The sequence below is a fragment of the Ambystoma mexicanum genome, chromosome 11, assembly GCF_040938575.1.
Source record: "Ambystoma mexicanum isolate Mex_15411 chromosome 11, UKY_AmexF1_1, whole genome shotgun sequence".
NCBI lineage: Eukaryota > Metazoa > Chordata > Amphibia > Caudata > Ambystomatidae > Ambystoma > Ambystoma mexicanum.
Window position 1 is genome coordinate 1,027,116,050 of NC_090934.1, and position 18,570 is coordinate 1,027,134,619.

The 18,570-nt window shown below is 47.8% G+C and overlaps 1 protein-coding gene across 4 annotated transcripts in view; it reads right to left on the reverse strand.

The window, feature by feature from the left end:
• Nucleotides 1-18,570, reverse strand: part of DIS3L (DIS3 like exosome 3'-5' exoribonuclease) — a 1,101,103-nt gene that overhangs the window by 764,831 nt on the left and 317,702 nt on the right. For all 4 annotated transcript variants that reach the window (XM_069624265.1, XM_069624266.1, XM_069624267.1 and 1 more), the window contains one exon: nt 8,905-9,081. In XM_069624265.1, coding sequence (XP_069480366.1) covers nt 8,905-9,081 — 177 coding nt within the window. The remainder of the gene's footprint in view (nt 1-8,904; nt 9,082-18,570) is intronic.

The window sequence follows — 18,570 nt, forward strand, 5'->3', positions numbered from 1 at the left end:
TTCCCCTCGAGAGGTCGTGGAAGAGGGCTTACTTGGAGGAGAGCGGTTAGATACCCAGCTCAACAACAATCTACAGGTCAATGTACTTATAGCAGCGCCAGCGCCACCAACACCTATAGGAGGGAGGTTAATGATGTTTGCAAATGCTTTGGATACCAAATCGGGAGACGCCTGTGTAAGGGAAACAGCTGTCACGACCCTCGCCCAAAACCCCCTCTGGCAAACCCATTGGCCAGGTGGAGTCAGGACTTGGGCCTCTAGAACCTGGCATCCTCTTAAAAAGCCCTCATGGGGCCAGTCCTGGCGCCTATGGCGCCAGGCTCCTACAACATGAAAAACAATGTGCTTGGGACCTACTTTATTGTATTGTCAGCCAACATGGAGGCATCCACATAGCTTGGTTCTTAAGAACCAAGCCATGCGGTCTAGTGTTTAGAGTGTGATAGCCTAGGGACTACTTTACCTGGAGTATTTTGTTGGGGCTATTTAAACAACACCCGAGCAAGACAACACGCTTCACGTTACTTTGCAGCTTGCAACGTGACGCTCACCGTGTCCAGCTATTCCCTCTAACCTTGGTGAAGCAGAACCTGCAAGGAGACAAAAGGAATATCATTAGCAGCAGCATTTTACCAGCAGTTTTCATCTATAAGCACTCGCAGCTAAGACCTACCTGAACAATATGAAACAGGCCAGCGTCAGTGAGTGAAGTAACAGGACCGCACTCGCCCATGAAAGACAATGCGCCCCTGCAAAGAAGGCAGGACGGAGAACACGCCTTATTCTACCACAAGGTGAGGAGACGGCGCCAGAGGGACTGAAATCATACGGGGGTGTAGGGAGGATACTTACCCCAGTCGGTCAGTCTTGAACACAGTCCTCCTGTATTTTCAGGCAGAACCTTCCCCGCAGACCACATCAGGGCAAAGCTGAGAAGCATACCAGCGAGTAACCCGGCTGGGTGGCATCCCTGTGGATACCAGGTGAGCGTAACAGCTCGGGGTCTGCGCCTAGAGTTTTTCAAGCAACCCATCCAGACAGGTCGCCCGACTCCCATAGTAATGTCTCAGATAGATCAAACCGCTTTAGACAGTGAAATACACAGTCTTCATCAGAAGCAAGTGATTTGCCCCTGTTCAAGTCAGGGAGGTTTCTTCAGTCCCATATTCCTGGTACGCAGGAAGCAAAAGCTACGCCCAGTCATAAACCTCAGAGCTCTCAACGAATTCATCATTTACCGCCATTTCAAAATGGAAGGTATACACATGCTCAGAGACCTCCTGAGACCGAACACTTGGCTTATGCGTCTAGATTTAAAAGACGCCTACCTCGCAGTGCCGATTCATCAGGCACACATAAGTTACCTGAGATTTTCTAGGAAAAATCGAGATTGGGATTTCACAAGCCTACCCTTCGGGCTCTCTTCAGCGCCTTGAGTTTTCACCAAGCTCCTAAGGCCTGTGGTAGCTCATTTAAGAGAACAAGGTGTCCGTCTTATAATTTATCTAGACAACATAATTTTCATGGCCCAGTCGCAAGAACTAGTTCAGAAGCAGACCAAACTAGCAATAAACTTGCTTAACAGCAACAAACTGGGAAAAGTCAGTTCTTCTTCCATCCAATAATATGGAATTTCTGGGGTTCGTAGTAGACACCCAGAATTCTCAACTTCGACTCCCATTAGCAAAGATTCACTCTACCAAAAGAGAGATACGCAGGCTCTTGCAGAAGAACATGTTCTCTCTTTGAGAGCTAGCAAAAGTGATGGGGCTACTATCCTCCTCCATTCAGGCAATATTTCCCGGCTGCCTTCACTATCGAGAACTACAAAGACTGAAGGGCCAACACTTAAGGCAAAGCCTTTCTTACTCTCAACTCCTGACACTGTCACCTCAAGCAACGACAGATCTCAACTGGTGGCTCACTCATATGGAAGCCTGGAACGGCAGAGCCATCTTCGGTTCCGCTCCAGATATTATCATCGAATTGGATGCCAGTCGCTCCTGCTGGGGAGCGAGATGCGGTTCCGTAGCCATGGCAGGGACTTGGTCTCCTCAGGAGCTGGATCTGCATATCAACTGTCTTGAGCTTCTTGCAGGTTCCTTTGCAGTACGCTCTTTTGCCAGAGACAGAGCAAGTTGCTGTATCTTACTAAAGATGGACAACATCTCAGCAGTAAAATACATCAACCATCTGGGCGGCACCAAGTCGAGATCTCTAGCAGAATTAGCCAAGGATTTCTGGCATTTCTGTCTGGACCATCGGATTTCAGTGACAGCGGAATACCTTCCTGGTCTTTCAAACGTAGTAGTGGACTGGTATTCCCGTCAGTCGACAGATAACAGCGATTGGAGGCTCAACAGGGAAGTTTTCCTCCGCCTTCAGGAGATTTGGGGTCCGATGTCTATAGACCTCTTCGCTTCTAGACTCAACACTCAACTTCCAGTGTTTTACAGCTGGAGGCCGGACCCGCCAGCAACCGCAACGGACGCATTCCTGCAATCATGGTCCCAGGGAATACTGTATGCCTTTTCCTATGATAGCGAGGACCCTGGCGAAAGCCCGTCAGGAAACTGTGGATCTAATCCTTGTAGCGACGGTCTGGACATCTCAGAGCGGGTATCCAGTTCTTCTGGAACTTTCCTAGGATTCTCCAATCCTACTACCCCAATTTCCGGATCTCCTACTAGATCCATCAGGTCAGCGCCATTCCCTTCTCCTCAGCGGATCTCTGACCTTAGCAGCCTGGAGGATTTCGGGTCAAGATGAAGAGTCCCAGGCATGTCCCACATGGCGATCAATCTGGGCTCCTACTACCCTTAAGTGGTATTCCAACTCTTGGAACACCTGGAGCTCCTGGTGCCGAGAGAAGGGATAACATCCAATTTCAGCACCTGTGGAGGAGATATTGAATTTCCTAGCATCCCTAGTAGAAAGAGGGCTTGCCTACAGGACCGAGAACGCCTATCGTTCAGCAATTTCCGCAGGTTTGTTTGTTTATTTATATGTTAATGCGCGCCAAACCCATGGGTAGCCGGGCGCAACAGTTTACATGAATACTTAAGCTTGTTACAATGTTTGGCATAGTATATACAACACAGTGGCAAAAGAGATCAAATATATGTGAGACTATATACAATCATAAGCATATAAAACAGCTGCATAAAGCAGATATATACACGAATATATACAAGCATGTACCCGGAGGCGGGGCATGTCTAGGCAGTGGGTAGGATGGCTCGGTAGGAGGCTAGGTGAAAGATTATGTGTCATTGGCACGCAGCCAGTTAATTATCTTGTGCCTGAATTTCGGGTACGGTTGTTCCGTTCTGAGTTCAAGTGGTAGTTTGTTCCAGCAGTGAGCAGCTTTGACAGGAAAGCTGGATCCTCCTGCGGTGGAGCGTTTAAACCTTGGAATCTCAAGTTTGGAGGTGTTAGCAGATCTCGTGGGTCGCGGGGACATTTTCCATAAGATACAGGGGGGCTAGGTTGTTTAGACATTTAGATGTGAGGGATGCTGGTTTAAGTAGGATTCTGTCTGTTATTTTTAACCAGTTAACCTCTTTCCTGGAATTAGTGATGTGCTCTCTGTAGGGGATCTTTAGTGCTGCTCTTAGGGCATTGTTCTGTAATCTTTGGAGTTTATTGGGGATATGTTTGTTGGTTCCAGAATACAGGGCATTACAGGAGTCTAACCTAGACAGGATAAGGCCGTTAGCTAAGGTAATGCAGCTGGCGTTAGAAAGGTATGGTCTAACTGCACGGATGAGTTTGCAGGTGTAGGTAGTGGAGGGGGCGAGGGAATGGACCTGCTTCTTGAGAGTAAGGGAGGAGTCCAGGTAGAATCCAAGGGTTTTAACCACAGACATCACCTTGATAGGGTTATTATCAATGTGAAGGATGTGTAGTTTGGGCATAGTTTTTGGATGTTGACTTCAGAGCCTAGGATTAGTAGTTCCGTTTTATTGTCATTCAGGTAGAGGCCGTGTGCGGCCATCCATGCCTGAATGATCGTGTATATCTTGTTCACCAAGACCGAGTCTGTCTCGTAGTCGCCCGAAAGGGGTATGAGGATCTGGGTGTCATCTGCATAGTTCGTGTAGATGACACCCAAACCGTCCAACTTGTCAAACAAAGGCTTGGTGAAGATATTGTACATGGTGGGGGAGACACAGGATCCTTGTGGGACACTGCAGGTTATTTTGATAGGGTCAGCTGAGTTGGTGGTGGAGAAGACTCGCATGGTGCGATTTGCTAAGAAGGATTGGACCCAGGCTATGGCATCTCCGGTGAAGTTGGCGGCAGATTCAAGGTGGTTGCATAAGACTGCATGGTCCACCAGGTCAAACGCAGCCGATAAGTCCAGTAGGAGGAGCAGGGCTGTTTTCCCGTTATCCTTAAGTTCCTCAATTTGTGTCTTGAGGTCTAACAGGGCTGTTTCCGTGCCGTGGAGAAGGCGGAAGCCAGATTGCCGTGAGCCAAGCAGGCGGTTAGCCTCCAGGTAGTCCTGGATTTGTATGTAGGCGGCTCTGACTAAGATTTTTAGTAGAAAAGGCACTGTGGTGATGGGTCTGTAGTTGATGGGAATGGTGGGGTCCAGGGTTTGTTTTTTCAATAGTGGGAGGACCCATGATTCTTTGAGGTTGGTGGGTACCGTGTTGGATTTAAAGGAAGAGTTTATAAGTTTGGAAATGAAGGGAGCTAGATCCCTAGCTGCGTCCTTTAATTATTAATTGTGCAGGGCAGAGGTCGCCCTTACAGTTTGAGGGAGAGTATTATTTTTCAGTGTCGATTATGGAGATAGATTTGAATCTAAATGGAGCAATGGTCTTTTTCTCCTGAGATTGGGGTATTTGTTGGGGCATAGGTGGAAGTGTGGCCTTTTTTTTTTTAGCAATTTTACATTGAAGCAGTGAGATTTTGTTAGCAAGGGCGTTTTGTATATTTGTGCACCAAGCTTTGTTTTTGGGGGCATTGTCTATTGGTTGAATGGGGGATTCCAGCTCACGGAGGATGGTAAAGAGCTCTTTAGTATTAGAGTTAGCTTTTGCGATCCTGTCATTAAAGGTATTCTTCTTGGTTTTGATAATTTCTTTTTTGTAAAATTTGGCAAATTCGGTTAGGTTGTTTTTGTTGTGTTCTGTGGGAGAGTGGCGCCAGATAGATTGGAGCTTTCTTTTTTGTAGTCTCAACGATTTGAGATGGGGCGTGAACCAGGCATTTAAGTGGGCTTCCTGTTTAGCTTTACGTAGTTTGGCTGGAGCAGCTGCGTCTAATGCTTTGGTCATGGCATCATTGAAAGTATTTACTAAGGTGTCCGGATTGTTACTTTCCAGGCCAGATATGGCTGGAAGGAGGAGAGGGATAATGTTTTCAACAGTCATGTCCTTCTTACTTCTGGTCAGGTTATTAGGTAGTGATCCGTCCATGTTTGTGGAGCAATATCGGTGATACTGATGTTACAGTTCAGTTCCGATACCCAATCGAGGGTCCTTCCTTTAATGTGGGTAGGGGAAAGGACTTTTTGATCAAGGCCGTGGTCCTTGAGCAAGGCTGCAACTGACTCTGCATGTTTAAGGTCAGTTTCCTTAAAGCCAAGGTTAAAGACTCCCAGTAGTAAGGTTTGGGAATGGTCTTTAGTGTTGTTGGCTATGAGGTCAGTTAAGTCATCTTCAAAGGTGCCTGGGGGCCCCGGGGATCTGTATATTAAATGGATTGAGAGCATGCGGTTGTTAGAGAGAGGAATTTTGGCTGTTAGTGCCTCGCAGGATGAGTAGGAGACTGATGTAACTGGTCTGATGGGAAGGGTGGATTTGCAGATCATGGCTAGTCCGCCGCCTCTAGCATTGGGCCCGTCTGCTCTGAGAATTTGGTAGTTATCGGGGACTGCTAGCATCAGTGTTGGGCCTGCCACCTCGTGGAGCCAAGTCTCAGTTACGGCCAGTAGGTCCAGGTTGTCCTTATTTAGGATGTCCGCAATTTCTGTGGCATGGGCCACCATTGATCTCGCATTAATGAGAGATCCTAGTAGTGTTAGAGAGCTATTGGGTTTGCTGGTTTGACAGGTTTTAAGTGATCAGTTATCCAAAATTGTCCCAGTTATGGTAGGAGTTTGATCATTGGTGCAATTAGGTTGTTTGGATGAGCGGTGCAGGTTTTTGGGTTGGGTGGTAGTACGTCTGTTGGCGTAATTCTGGTGGCTTCCTACAGGTTCATAGATACTAGGTAGTCTGGCCCCGAGTCTCAAGTTTCTATCCTTGGGAGGGCTGGTTTTGGGAGTGACGGTCATTATGCTGGGTATAGCGGTGAATAGTATTAGGGTCAGGGTGACTTTCGTGAGGAACATTTCTTAACTATGCCAGAGACGTACTGAGAGCTGGCGTCTAGATATTAAGTTTGGCCGTAGATACTTCAGTGATATGCCTGAATCATTCATGTCTGGGGGTTCAGTGGACTAGTATTTAGTACGTTTGACTTGTGTAGATGCAATAGGGGTATTCAAGCAAGCTGACATCTAGATTCAATTTTAATGCAGAGACTTGATACACTGGTGACTGGAGAGTGGCAGTTGGTACATTTCAGTTCATTTAGGTTGTGGAGATGTGTGAGGGTTTTCGAGTGACATGTGCAGGCAGGTACAGTTGATCAAAGGGGTTCACCTAAATGCAAAATTCACAGGTAAGGCTAAAGTGGCGTGTGCAAGCAGGTACAGTTGACCAGAGGGGTTCACCTAAATGCAAAATTCACAGGTAAGGCTAAAATGGCACGTGCAGCTAAATGCACTAAATGTACTCAATACAGTTGACCAGAGAGGTTCACCTAAATGCAAAATTCACAGGTAAGGCTAAAGTGGCATGTGCAAGTAGGTACAGTTGACCAAAGGGATGCAAAGTATACAGGTTGCAGAGGTGGCATACGCAAAGCAGTTACAGGTTAGTTATGACATAGGCGATTGGCTACCGTGTTTTTAGCACTAGCGCTCAGCATATCGGGGCGGCTGCGCAGTTAAATTCATGGTCGGCAATTAGAGGAAGTGTGGAGAGTCTTACAGTAGTGTTGCAGAGGTCCAGGGGTCCGGGCTCTCGGCTCTTTCGGCTCCGGACAGGCTCCGGACAGAAGGAGCCTTATGGTGTGTGCCTTAGAGGTGGGCCGGCTTATCGCCTGCCGGCGCGGAATTGGTGCCTTGTTCAAGGAGTACCAGCAGGAGAACACCACCTCGTCTGCAGGTTGCTCAAGGGTGTGAGGTTTACCGTCCCGCTACAACAAACTTTGGGACGTTAATAAAATACTGAACCTCTTTTTGTCATGGCCCCGTAATGAAGAACTATCACGTACGGCCCTATCCGGCAAACTTACTACACTACTCTGCTTGGTCTCCTCCAGGAGAGTCTCTGCGTCAGAGCTCTCGATTTAGCAGGCAGGGTTTTTTCTCCTGACGGCATTGTGTTCCATATTCATAGGAGAACGAAGTGCGATTCCAGGGTGATTTCTTATCCCGCCTTTAGAAATCAACCCAAGCTCTGCTTGATGAAATGCTTGAAAGTCTACGAAGAAAAGACAGCTTCACTCAGGACCTCCTCTAACGGGCAGCTACCAATAGCTCTACGTAAACCGCACAAAGCGGTTTCAGCGCCGACTTTAGCACTCTGGGTGCACTGGACTCTAACTCAAGAAGGGATTGATACCCAGCACTTCGGAGCCCACTCCGTTAGAGGAGCCATGGCCTCCAAAGCCTTTCAGGCGGGAGTTCGCCTAGAAGACATCCTGAGGATGGCAGACTGGGCTAGCGAATCAGTAGTCCAACAATTCCACCTGAAACCGGTAGATCAGCCGGCATCTATTGGGTAAGTATGCTTTAAACAAGTATAATGGGAGCCTCCGGTCTTGACATAGAATAAAGATTTTCCATAATAATTTACTAGAAAGTCTTAATTCTATTAAAGACACAGAGGCGAGCATTATCCCACCCGGCGAGAAATAACAGTGCATCACTTGATGTTGATTAAAGGCTTTAATATGAATATTAATGATTTGGAACTGAAATTTCTCTCCCACCCTAATAAGGGATCTAGGGTTGTCATATACATGAAGTAATTTACCTTTTTTTCTTTTGAAAGCGTCTGCAGACCAGTCCGTCTGATCACAGCCCGACAAGTTCTTCTACGAGTTGGCTACAGTCATTTTCTACTATGGACAGCCAAGTTCGCAGCCTCGAAAGAGGAAGTTACATCATGTTTAGGGCTGTTTATGGAGGGGATCTGGACAACTATTGGAGGACTAGGTCACATGTTGGTGGCCTCTAAATGAACCCGAGCAAAGTCCCCTGGGAAATGGAGTTCCTTCAGAGACTCTTGGTTATATATTGTAATCTTACTATGTTTGACAGTGTTTATTATATATTTAAAGCACCTGTTTTTTGCACATTACTCATGGCACATTTGGGTGCACAATATATCTTGCTGCTGAGCTTTTTCTTTATTGGTGAATTAAAGAAAGAAGCATAATGCTCCCCTCCGTGTCTTTAATAGAAGACATTCTAGTAAGTCATTATGGAAAATCTTTATTGTGGCTTAAACAAATCCTATGTTATTGTACACTGATTTTTTTTCTTTGGAAACTAAAGTCCCTCTTTGTCAGGTTACCCAGGAAGGACGACACTTAATTTCACTTAGAATGTTGTTCAGTTTGATTTGTGTCTTTTACATGGGAGCACTTCCATATCATGATAAGAAAGGTGTTAAGAAAACTACCAGGCTTATACAAAGGACTTAACATTGCAGGGATGTTCTTGTGTGTGGCCAACGGTACAGCAGTCTCTAAGAATGCAGAGTATCACCACAAGAAGAAATTCAGTTGAGACTGGAGTGCAAGCAAGAGTTTCCCTGTCCTTTTGGGCTATTTTACCTGTATGTATCTCCCAGACTTGGTGCCAGCCTCAAGCACCTGCAAGGGGAGATGCTCAGGATACTCCTTTCCATGGTTGTCGTGGCTCTCACAGTCCCGCTCTCGCTTAGCCTGGCGGATGGAATCATAAAGTTCTTGAGCAGACAGTAAATCCGGCAGGAAGTTCTTCAGGTAACTCTGGAGGGTGAAAAGGAAACACTATGAGAACAAGTTACTATTCCCCAGGACCCAGAAAAGCTTAGAGTGTCTGGTTTAATATTTGTAGGCAGGGACCCTCCATTTCAGAGGATATTTTATGGCCGGCTTCTTTTGCAAATGCACAGTGGATGAGGGACGAGTGGGAGTTGGAAAACAGGTCTTTCCCCAAATTCAAACTATGGTTATGATAAAACATTGCTATTTAAAAAAAGAAAGGCACACAGCTTGTTCACTACTAGCTGGCAAAATAGAATAGCCTTAACCATGTTATGATCAACATAGATTACCATCAGTAAGAAATAAATACAATGAATACTCCTCTATACTAGAGTGCTTTAGAAAAGAAATATCAAATGATCATCTACAGACTGGCAGCTAGATGCACATTGTTAGGGACATTTCTGCACAACCCTTTGGTGAGGGCTGTGCAACCAACTAACCTAAGGTTGAGACAGTGAGTCCAGCCTAAAAGATAAACCAAACCACTCTACAGTAGTAGCTGCGACAGAGCAGTCAGGCTTAACTCAAGAAATGGAGGAAGGCTGATAACGAAACAGTCCAAAATGCTCACTCTCAATCTCAGATCAGCCACACCTGAGACGTTGGTGGTGCCTACTTACACAAACATTCTTGAAGCACAACTTTGAAATTCTCTGCCCCCAGATATCGGAAGCATTTAAATATCAGCACATTTTAAAACAACTTTAAAACCTGGTGGCTTCTACATCAATACTCCAACAAACATTATGACCAGCCAGCCTCCCAGGCCAAAACTGAATGTTAGACAGTGGATGCGTTTGACAATCTGGTTTTGACTTCTCCACATTCAGTGCATTGAATATTATTTTGCTTGTGTTGCTAAAAATACCTTTGACTAGAATAGATGGTCATGTCGTTAGGTACTTCTGTGCGTTTAGGATACTTCGTTTATCCATGCGTAATCTTCGCCTTAGGATTGTCGTCAGTTTCACAAATAAACCATTCTATTTGGCTCGTTCTTGACATTTCTCTATTTGATTACTTAAAGGGCACCGTTTAGACGTCCCAACTTATTTTCCCACCATTTTATAAAGTGTAAGAGCAGAATTCAGTAATAATTAACCAAAGATGTTTTAACCCATCATATTTTCAGCATCTTCCTCTATACCAACAGCTACCACACTTTGCTGTACACAGAAAATGGCACCTCTGACAAGTGGCTGCAGTCAATTAAGTTTCACATGAGAGCCATGTAATAAAGCTGCTTTCTTGGACAATCCTGTAGGTTCCTTCAGTTAGGCTTTATTGTAAGCCTCTTTAAGATGGTACAGAGCGAACCACTGGGTCCCATCACCCAGGCTGGCCTGTCCCAAATGTCTCAGACTGGAACCTTGACACATCATTCACATCCAAACATTCCACTGCAGCACTTCAACATTCTCTCAGCTCATACATACATAGCAAGCACGATACAACAGGCCAGAGCCAGCCCAGAGTGGTGCTTTGTACACTGGCAGTCTCAAAGCAGGAGGCGCTGACCCAGGGTGTGGCGGTCACCTACATCTCACACTATAAATGTACATTTTTCAAATGCAAGAAGCCCGAGTCCTAGACAGGGAGTAGCCCCCTCCATTTCTCCCATCTAGTGCGTGTGCCTGAATCAAACAAAACAGATCACCCTCAGGATAAGGGGCATGCAGCACGAAATGGTTAGGGCCCTTCCTCTTCTGCCGCTCATTAGAGTCAGCTCGCTATCTGGATCTCCTTGCTATCTGCCCTTCTTTAGCTTACCCTAGGCACTAGTTGCGAGTCTGGTACTTTTAGTTCTGTATTGTGAGCATTGTAAAAATATAAGGAACAGAATGCAAAGCTATGTTACATCCAAAGACAGGACTTACTAAAAGCCTTGCTGCTAACCTGAGGGCAACTGGACCGATTTAACTGAAGTAGTTGCACATCTCTCTAAAATGAACAAAACAATGATTCAACAAACTTTATTGACATGGCTCACAATAACATGCAAAAGTGATATACTTTCCTGCCACCGTTTGCAGATTTGCTATATGTCCTGAAAGTTTTGATGAGACGAAAAAGGAAAAACATACTTGTCCTATTTTTTGCAATGTTTAACTCATACATTTCTCTCAGTTAATCTTTATTTTTGCGGATTACCCGGATAGGTGTGTGAGCCATGCAGTGTATGAAAACATGCTCCTCAGTCTCTCCTTGGGTCAACCTTGCACTGTTAGCAAATCAAACCCCATCACCTCTGGGCTTTAGATTTGATATATACGAGTCTGCATTAGTCCTAGTTTATTTATGGTCACTCGTCTGCAGCTGATGAGGGGTTGCTTGTGGTTTGTCTTTCTAACAACGTTGGCCTGAAAAGCTGAAGTCGCTTGAACTGATCTGTCTTAGTTTTTTGTCCTATCTATGTCTCCAAGTAGTATTAGGCAAGTATTGATGTAGTAACCCTGTGGGAGACTATACAACACTTGTCCTCTTGGTATTAGGTAACCCACCTTTTGGTATAGGCCTGTACTACACAAGTTGGTAGCGTGACTGAGTAGCCAGGCTTATCTCAAGAGGGGAAAATGTGAGCTGTAGAGCAATGAAATTCGCAAATCCAAGTAACACTTAAACTCAAGGTTTTAGTTAAAAATAGTTATTTAACAGCAGTTTTTAAATAACCATTATTTGAAAAAAGGGCAATATATAACAATCAAATATACTTTAAACTACTTTTCCAGAATCAACACAAAGCTAGTGGATACTCTTTAGAGATGCGTTTTACACACTTCCTGAGGTGACTTCACTAACTAGGACAGTAATGGCATTTATATAACGTTAGCACACTTTGTAGATTCTGAGGATTGTAGAAAGGAAAAGTTAAGGCAAGGAAAAATGGTTAAACAGGTTCTCAAAGCATGTAAGCACTTAAATCTTCCAATGAAGTCTAGACAAAAACCTTTCCCAGCAATAATAGTTTAAAACCAAGTTGTCACCTCTGAGGGACAGTAAATATCAAAGTCAAGTGGACTAGAAGAGCCTGGACGGAGCCAGGACAGCCAAAGTCAATTGTAGCACAGTCTATGGAGCTGAGGCACTTAGATAACAAAGTCTTGCACATAGTTAGAGAGTTTGTTGAAGAAAAATCACTGTAGGGTCACAAGCTGTTACACTTGTGAAGGGTAGAGCTGAAATCACCTCTAGCAAAGTAGCTACTGCAAGTCTCAACTGAGAAGAGCAAACCTTAAGACACTGAGGTTAGTACTTCAAGTCGGAACAGTACCTTTGGTTAGAAGATTGGTCGAGCTGGCTTCTGTCTGGTTGCAGTGATGCAGATCCTGGGTTCCTGGGCCTCAGTCGTGGGCACAAGAGGGAGGACATCTAGAGTACTCCGGTGGCAGCAATTCGGAAGTTGGCGGCTGCTGAGGGCTCTTTTCAGATCAGCGGCACTTTGCGGTTTCAACGCTCAGTAACAGCACCACCGTGGATCTTGGACAGTGGTTGGGCTTCCTTCACTCCTTGAGTCCTGCACTCTGGTGGGGGGACTCGACCCCTGGTCATCCTGCTTCTGGAAGGGAATGGGGAGACTCGTAGAGCTTCTGGCTGCATTGCAGACGTTGCACTAGACTACGGAATTCTAAACCCCTGGCACTTGTTTCCTGCGGCAGCAAAGAAGAACAGCCAGTTGGTGAAGATGGTCCAGTGGAGTTAGTCTCGGGGTTAGTTGGTCCCACTAACCCAAGGGAAGAAGTCGCCCCTTCCGGAGCTTCTCTTGTCGATCAGAAAAAGGATTTTCAGCACAGAAGCAGGGCTTCACCAGGCAATTCAAAGGTCAAGTAGGATGCAGCAAACCTTCACCGTTTCGTCTGGTGTTCTTCCCAATGGTCGAGTCTGCCTCTAGTCCCAAACCCCTAGCCTTTTAAGCAGGTTTCTCCCATTAATGCACAGCCTAGGCTGTCAAACAGCACGGTGGCTGTCCTAAAAGGACAGTCAGCTAATCAGGACTGGGTGCATTCAAGCATTCCTAAAGACAAAGGACAGGGGAGTTTCGGGAACTTCCCTCACTTCCTGCCCTTCCAGACACATTGGAGTTCAGTACTGAAGCCCGCCAAACGCAAACAAACAGTGGGCTTTGGTGTGCAGAGTAAGACTCATGAAAGACCCCACACACAGGAAATAGTGAAAAAAGGAGACCGTGCCATTTTGACAAAATGGTCACCCATGGGTGCTATACTGCAGCTGACGTACGAACATTAAACCACTGCCACCAGCCATTTAAAGTAGTGAGGGTAACATGTTTTTACATGAGGAGGTAGGATAAGGGGCTACTAAGTAACCCGCCCAGCACTCCACATAGGATGGGATGTGCTGGATCGACAAAGAGAAAAGTTAAGTAAAGTCAATTTTACTTTACTATTCTTGGGAACAGTAGTTCACACAAGAAAAGGGTTTTAAACCTTATGAGAAATTAAAAGTATTTCTCTGTGACACTGCACTGAAGGTGCTGTGCGTCACCGCACAAAAAGTAGATAATTTGCATATATATATAGCGCTATGAACCCTCAGATATCCAAGCGCTGCTTATTACCCACAGTGTGTGGTGCTCATTTATCGAACTTGGAAGGGTGAAAGGGCGAGTTTGGCCTTGCTGGGATTTGAACCTGCGTCGGCAGGCTCTGCACGGATGTCAAAGCGAGTACCCTACTTGCTGCGCTATCTGACCGGCTGTCTATGGAGTTTGTCAAACTCCAAAAACAAAAGGGAACACATAATCCAAATCAGGTCAAAACACATAAGAGTGAGAAGAACACGTTACAATCTTACCTGGTAACGTTCTTTCGATGGGATGGTCCGACGACGTATTCCATATCTATGACATGTTATCACCACAGCTGTGCTGCTTCGGAAACTTTTTTCGGCGTCTGCGTCCTGCGTTGATGACGTCGATGCGCCGTCGTCGAGGACCTCCTCCGACGTCATCCGATGTGATAAGTAGGACGCACGACGCGTCAGTTGTAGTTTTTTCCCCCAAAACGTGTGACATTAGTCAACTGCCAGTCAGACACAAAGCCTTGCGGAACGTAAGCTGCAATCGCAAAAGAAATTCTGCAGCGGGGAAGGCAGGGCGGGAGCGATATGGAATACGTCGTCGGACCATCCCATCGAAAGAACGTTACCAGGTAAGAAAGTAACTTGTTCTTCGAGGGGATTGGGTCCTCCGACGTATTCCATATCTATGACAGACTCCCAAAGCAGTACCAGAGCAAGGAGGAGGGAAAGAATTTAGAATCAAAATTTAGAATAGCCAATCAAATAGCAAAGCAAAGGACCGCCTTGCCAAAGGCCAGATCCTGTCCTCGGATGGAATCGAGGGAATAGTGACGTACAAATGTATGTACTGAAGCCCAGGTGGCTGCATCACAGATGTTGCGAATAGGAACACCCCTCTGCAGGGCAGTAGATGCAGCCATACCCCTGGTAGAATGGGCCCGCAAGCCAGCCGGTGGGTCCTTACCCGCCAAGCGGTAACACTCCGAGATGGCCAAAATAATCCAGCGAGACAAAGTCTGTTTCGTCACAGCTTGCCCCAAACGCTTTCCAGCGTAACCAATAAAGAGTTGATCGTCCACTCTGACCCGGGACATGCGTGAAACATAAAAGCTTAAAGCTCTCCTAGGATCAAGCCTATGGAGCCTCTCCTCTTTCTTACCAGGATGCGGAGGAGGATAGAATGCCGGAAGAACAACCTTCTGGGCCAAATGAAATTCCGTCACAACCTTCGGAAGAAAAGAAGGACGAACTCTAAGGACAACCCTGTCCTTGTGAAATATAGTGAAGGGTGGCTTAATTGAAAGTGCCTGTAACTCACTCACTCTGCGAGCGGAAGTAACCGCAAATAAAAACACAGTTTTCAGAGTTAACAGCCTCAAAGGGCAAGAATGTAAAGGCTCAAACGGAGCACCCATAAACATTTAAGAACAAGGTTTAAATCCCAACCGGGCACCAGGAAAGGTGATGGAGGGAACACATTAGTGAGCCCTTTCAGAAACTGTGAAATTAAAGGGATTTTATAGTAAGAACACTCTTCAGACGAGCGCTTAATGATGGACAGCGCCGCCAGGTAACCTTTAATGGTACCCACTTGCAAGCCCCTGTGGGCCGAAGAAAGTAAAAAGGACAGAACCATGGGGATGTCACATGCAAAAGGATCCACATTCTGAACTCTGTACCAGTCGCAGAACTTACGCCAACGGCAACGTTACAGAGACTTTGTTGCTGGCCTTCCGGCCGAAAGCAACACCTCCATCACGTCTTCAGGGAGGTCCCAATCCTTATATTTCAACCTTTCAGAAGCCAAGCGTGAAGGTTGAGGGATCTGACCTCTGGATGGAGAACCTGACCTCCCTCCCGTGAGAGCAGATCGTCTCGGTAGGGAAGACGATGTGGAGGGCAGATGGACAAGTCGAGAAGGTCCGGGTACCACGTTCTCCGAGCCCATGCCGGGGCAATGAGGACCATCCGGGAACCGAACTTCCGTAACCTCCGCAGCACTTGCGGGATGACGGGGACTGGAGGAAACGAGTACAGCAGCGGGAATGACCACTCCACCACGAACGCGTCTCCTAAGGCTCCTTTTGGAGGAAATTCCCGCGAGCAAAACCTTTCGCACTTCCGGTTGACACTGGAGGCGAAGAGATCCACTTGAGGGGTCCCCCAAAGGGCGAAGATCCCCAGGAGAATCTCCTGAGCCAACTCCCACTCGTGAGAGATCGCGCTCTGCCTGCTCAGAGCGTCCGCCGTCACGTTTTCGTCTCCGGCCAGATGAACTGCCGAGATCGAAACTTCCTGCTGGATGGCCCAGAACTCGAGCTGCATCGCCTCCCTGCACAGAGGAAGTGACCCCCCCCTTTTTGTTGAGGTAGTGCATGGCCACTGTGTTGTCCGTCAGGATCAGGACACTCTTTCCTCGCACAGTCGGCAGAAAAGCCTTCAGGGCTAGCCTGACGGCCCTCAGCTCCAACAGATTGATATGGTGTCTGGACTCCGACGGAGACCAACGACCGCTGACTGTCAGCCCGTTGGCATGAGCTCCCCATCCCGTGAGGGATGCATCCGTCACGATCGTCACCTCCGGACAGGGAAGCCAAAATGGAGCCCCCTTCATCAAGTTGCCTTCGACGGCCCACCACAGAAGGTCCCGGGTGACCGAGGGCGGTACCTGAACCGGGTCCGACATCCTGCCGGAGGACTGCGACCATTGCGTCTTGAGTGCCCACTGCAAAGATCTCATCCGCAGGCGAGCCTCTGGCACCAGAAGAATGCAGGATGCCATGAGGCCGAGCAACCTCAAGAACTCGAACGCTGGGAGCGTCTGGGCATGCTGAAACTTGTGCACCATCTGCTGAATGTGAAGAGCCCTCACCTGGGGAGGAAAACACTGCCCCAGGGAAGTGTCGAGCACTGCTCCGATGTACTGGAGCCGCTGTGTTGGCGTCAAATGGGACTTCTTTAAATTGAGGGAGAAGCCCAGCCTGTGAAGGGAGTGGCAGGTGACGGACAGATGATCAGGACTTGCTCGGGCGAGCTCCCCCTGATCAACCAATCGTCCAGGTAGGGGTAGACGTGAATCCCCCCTAGCCTGAGATGCGCTGCCACCACCACCATGAGCTTGGTGAAAACCCTAGGGGCGGAGGTCAATCCGGACGGCAGGACCCGAAACTGAAAGTGCGAGTCGCCAACCGCGAACCTCAGGTACATCTTGTGCTTGGGATGGATCGGCACATGGAAGTAAGCATCCTTGAGGTCGAGTGACACCAACCAGTCCTGAAGCTGAAGGGCCTGGAGGACTTGAGAGAGAGTAACCATCTTGAACTTGTCCTTCCTGAGGAGTTTGTTCAAACCGCGCAAGTCCATGATGGGTCTCAATCCCCCAGTCTTTCTTCGAAATCAAAAAATAAGGGGAATACCATCCCTTGTTCCTCTCCGCTACAGGCACCAGTTCTATGGCGCCTTTCTCCAGCAGGGCTTGAATTTCCTGCGCAAGGAGCGGATCCGGACTCTGCAAAGAGAGGTTCCCCGATGGATTGTCGCGAGGCCTGTGCCGAAAGGGAAGACAGTAGCCGTGGGTTATTATCTCCAGAACCCACACATCTGAAGTAATGGCTTGCCATTCTACAAGATGCTGCGCCAGCCTTCCCCCAACCGGCGAACCATGGGACATGGCCTCATGACTGAGTGGGAGCGGCTGTGGCGTTACCTGAGGGCAAATAGGCAACTGCCCGAGCGGCCTTGGCACCATGGGTACCCTGTCGTCCACCTCTGGTACCCCTGCGTTGGCCTCTTTGACTGCCAGATCCTCTCGCTTTACTGAAGGACGAGTAATAACGAAAGGAACCACCCCTCCACTGCTGTCCCCTAGGACGAAAAGGCGGAGGTTGGCGAACTGCAGCGCCCAACGACTTTGCTGCAGCTTTTGAGGTCTGCAACCTCTCAAGGCTCTCGTCAGCCTTGCTGCCAAAAAGGTGTTCACCGTCAAAGAGCATGTTGAGGAGCCGAGACTGCACATCAGGAGCAAACCCCGAATTCCGCAACCACGCAAATCTGCGTATCACGGTGCTCGCCGCCATGAACCTACTGACGCATTCAGCTAAGTCCAAACCCGACTGAACGGACTCACACATGGCATCCTTACCATCCTGGACCATAGCAAGGAAACCATCCCGTTCGTCCCCTTCGGGAAAATGTTCAGCCGCTAACGCAACACAGTTCCACAGAGTGTGTGTGAAACGAGACAAGGCACAAATGGAGTTGGCCGCCTGAAGCGCCATACCACCAGAAGAAAACACTTTCTTCGCCCAGCCATCAAAACGTTTGTCGTCCCCATCAGGAGGGATGGTAGGGGATGACGCCTGCTTTGCCGGGGCCGTGGCCGCCTGCACCACCAAACTCTCCGGAGTGGGGTGCCTGGTCAAGTAGCAGTGGTCGCTACTGGCTGGATGGTATTTTCACGACAAAGATCTGCCCACCGCCGGGAGACTCTCCGGAGCAGTCCAAGCCGCTGCCACCCTTCTCTGTAAAGCCATATGGAACGGCAGTACCGGGTCAGTTGGGGGACCAACATCAAGGATGTTCGTTAGATCATCCTGTACAAACTCCCCTGGGGGAGCAGACCATCCCAAGTACTCAGAAACCCTAGCCATAAGGCGCCGGTACGATGAATCGGCATGAGAGCCAGGCTCAGGCCTACAAAACTCCACCTCCGGAGAGGTGTCCAGTCCACTGGCATCATGCAGTGACTGCCTCAAATCGTCAAACTGACTATGGCCCGAGACAATTTCATCTGGAACCTGACTAGGAACCAGGCCATCAGAATCCTCATCCGCCTCTGAAATATATTCCAGGTGGCGAAAAGAAGGCACCTGAGAGTGCTTGCTCTTAACCAGAGCCTTCCTAGGGGGTTCCCCCGTGCCACAGGGTACC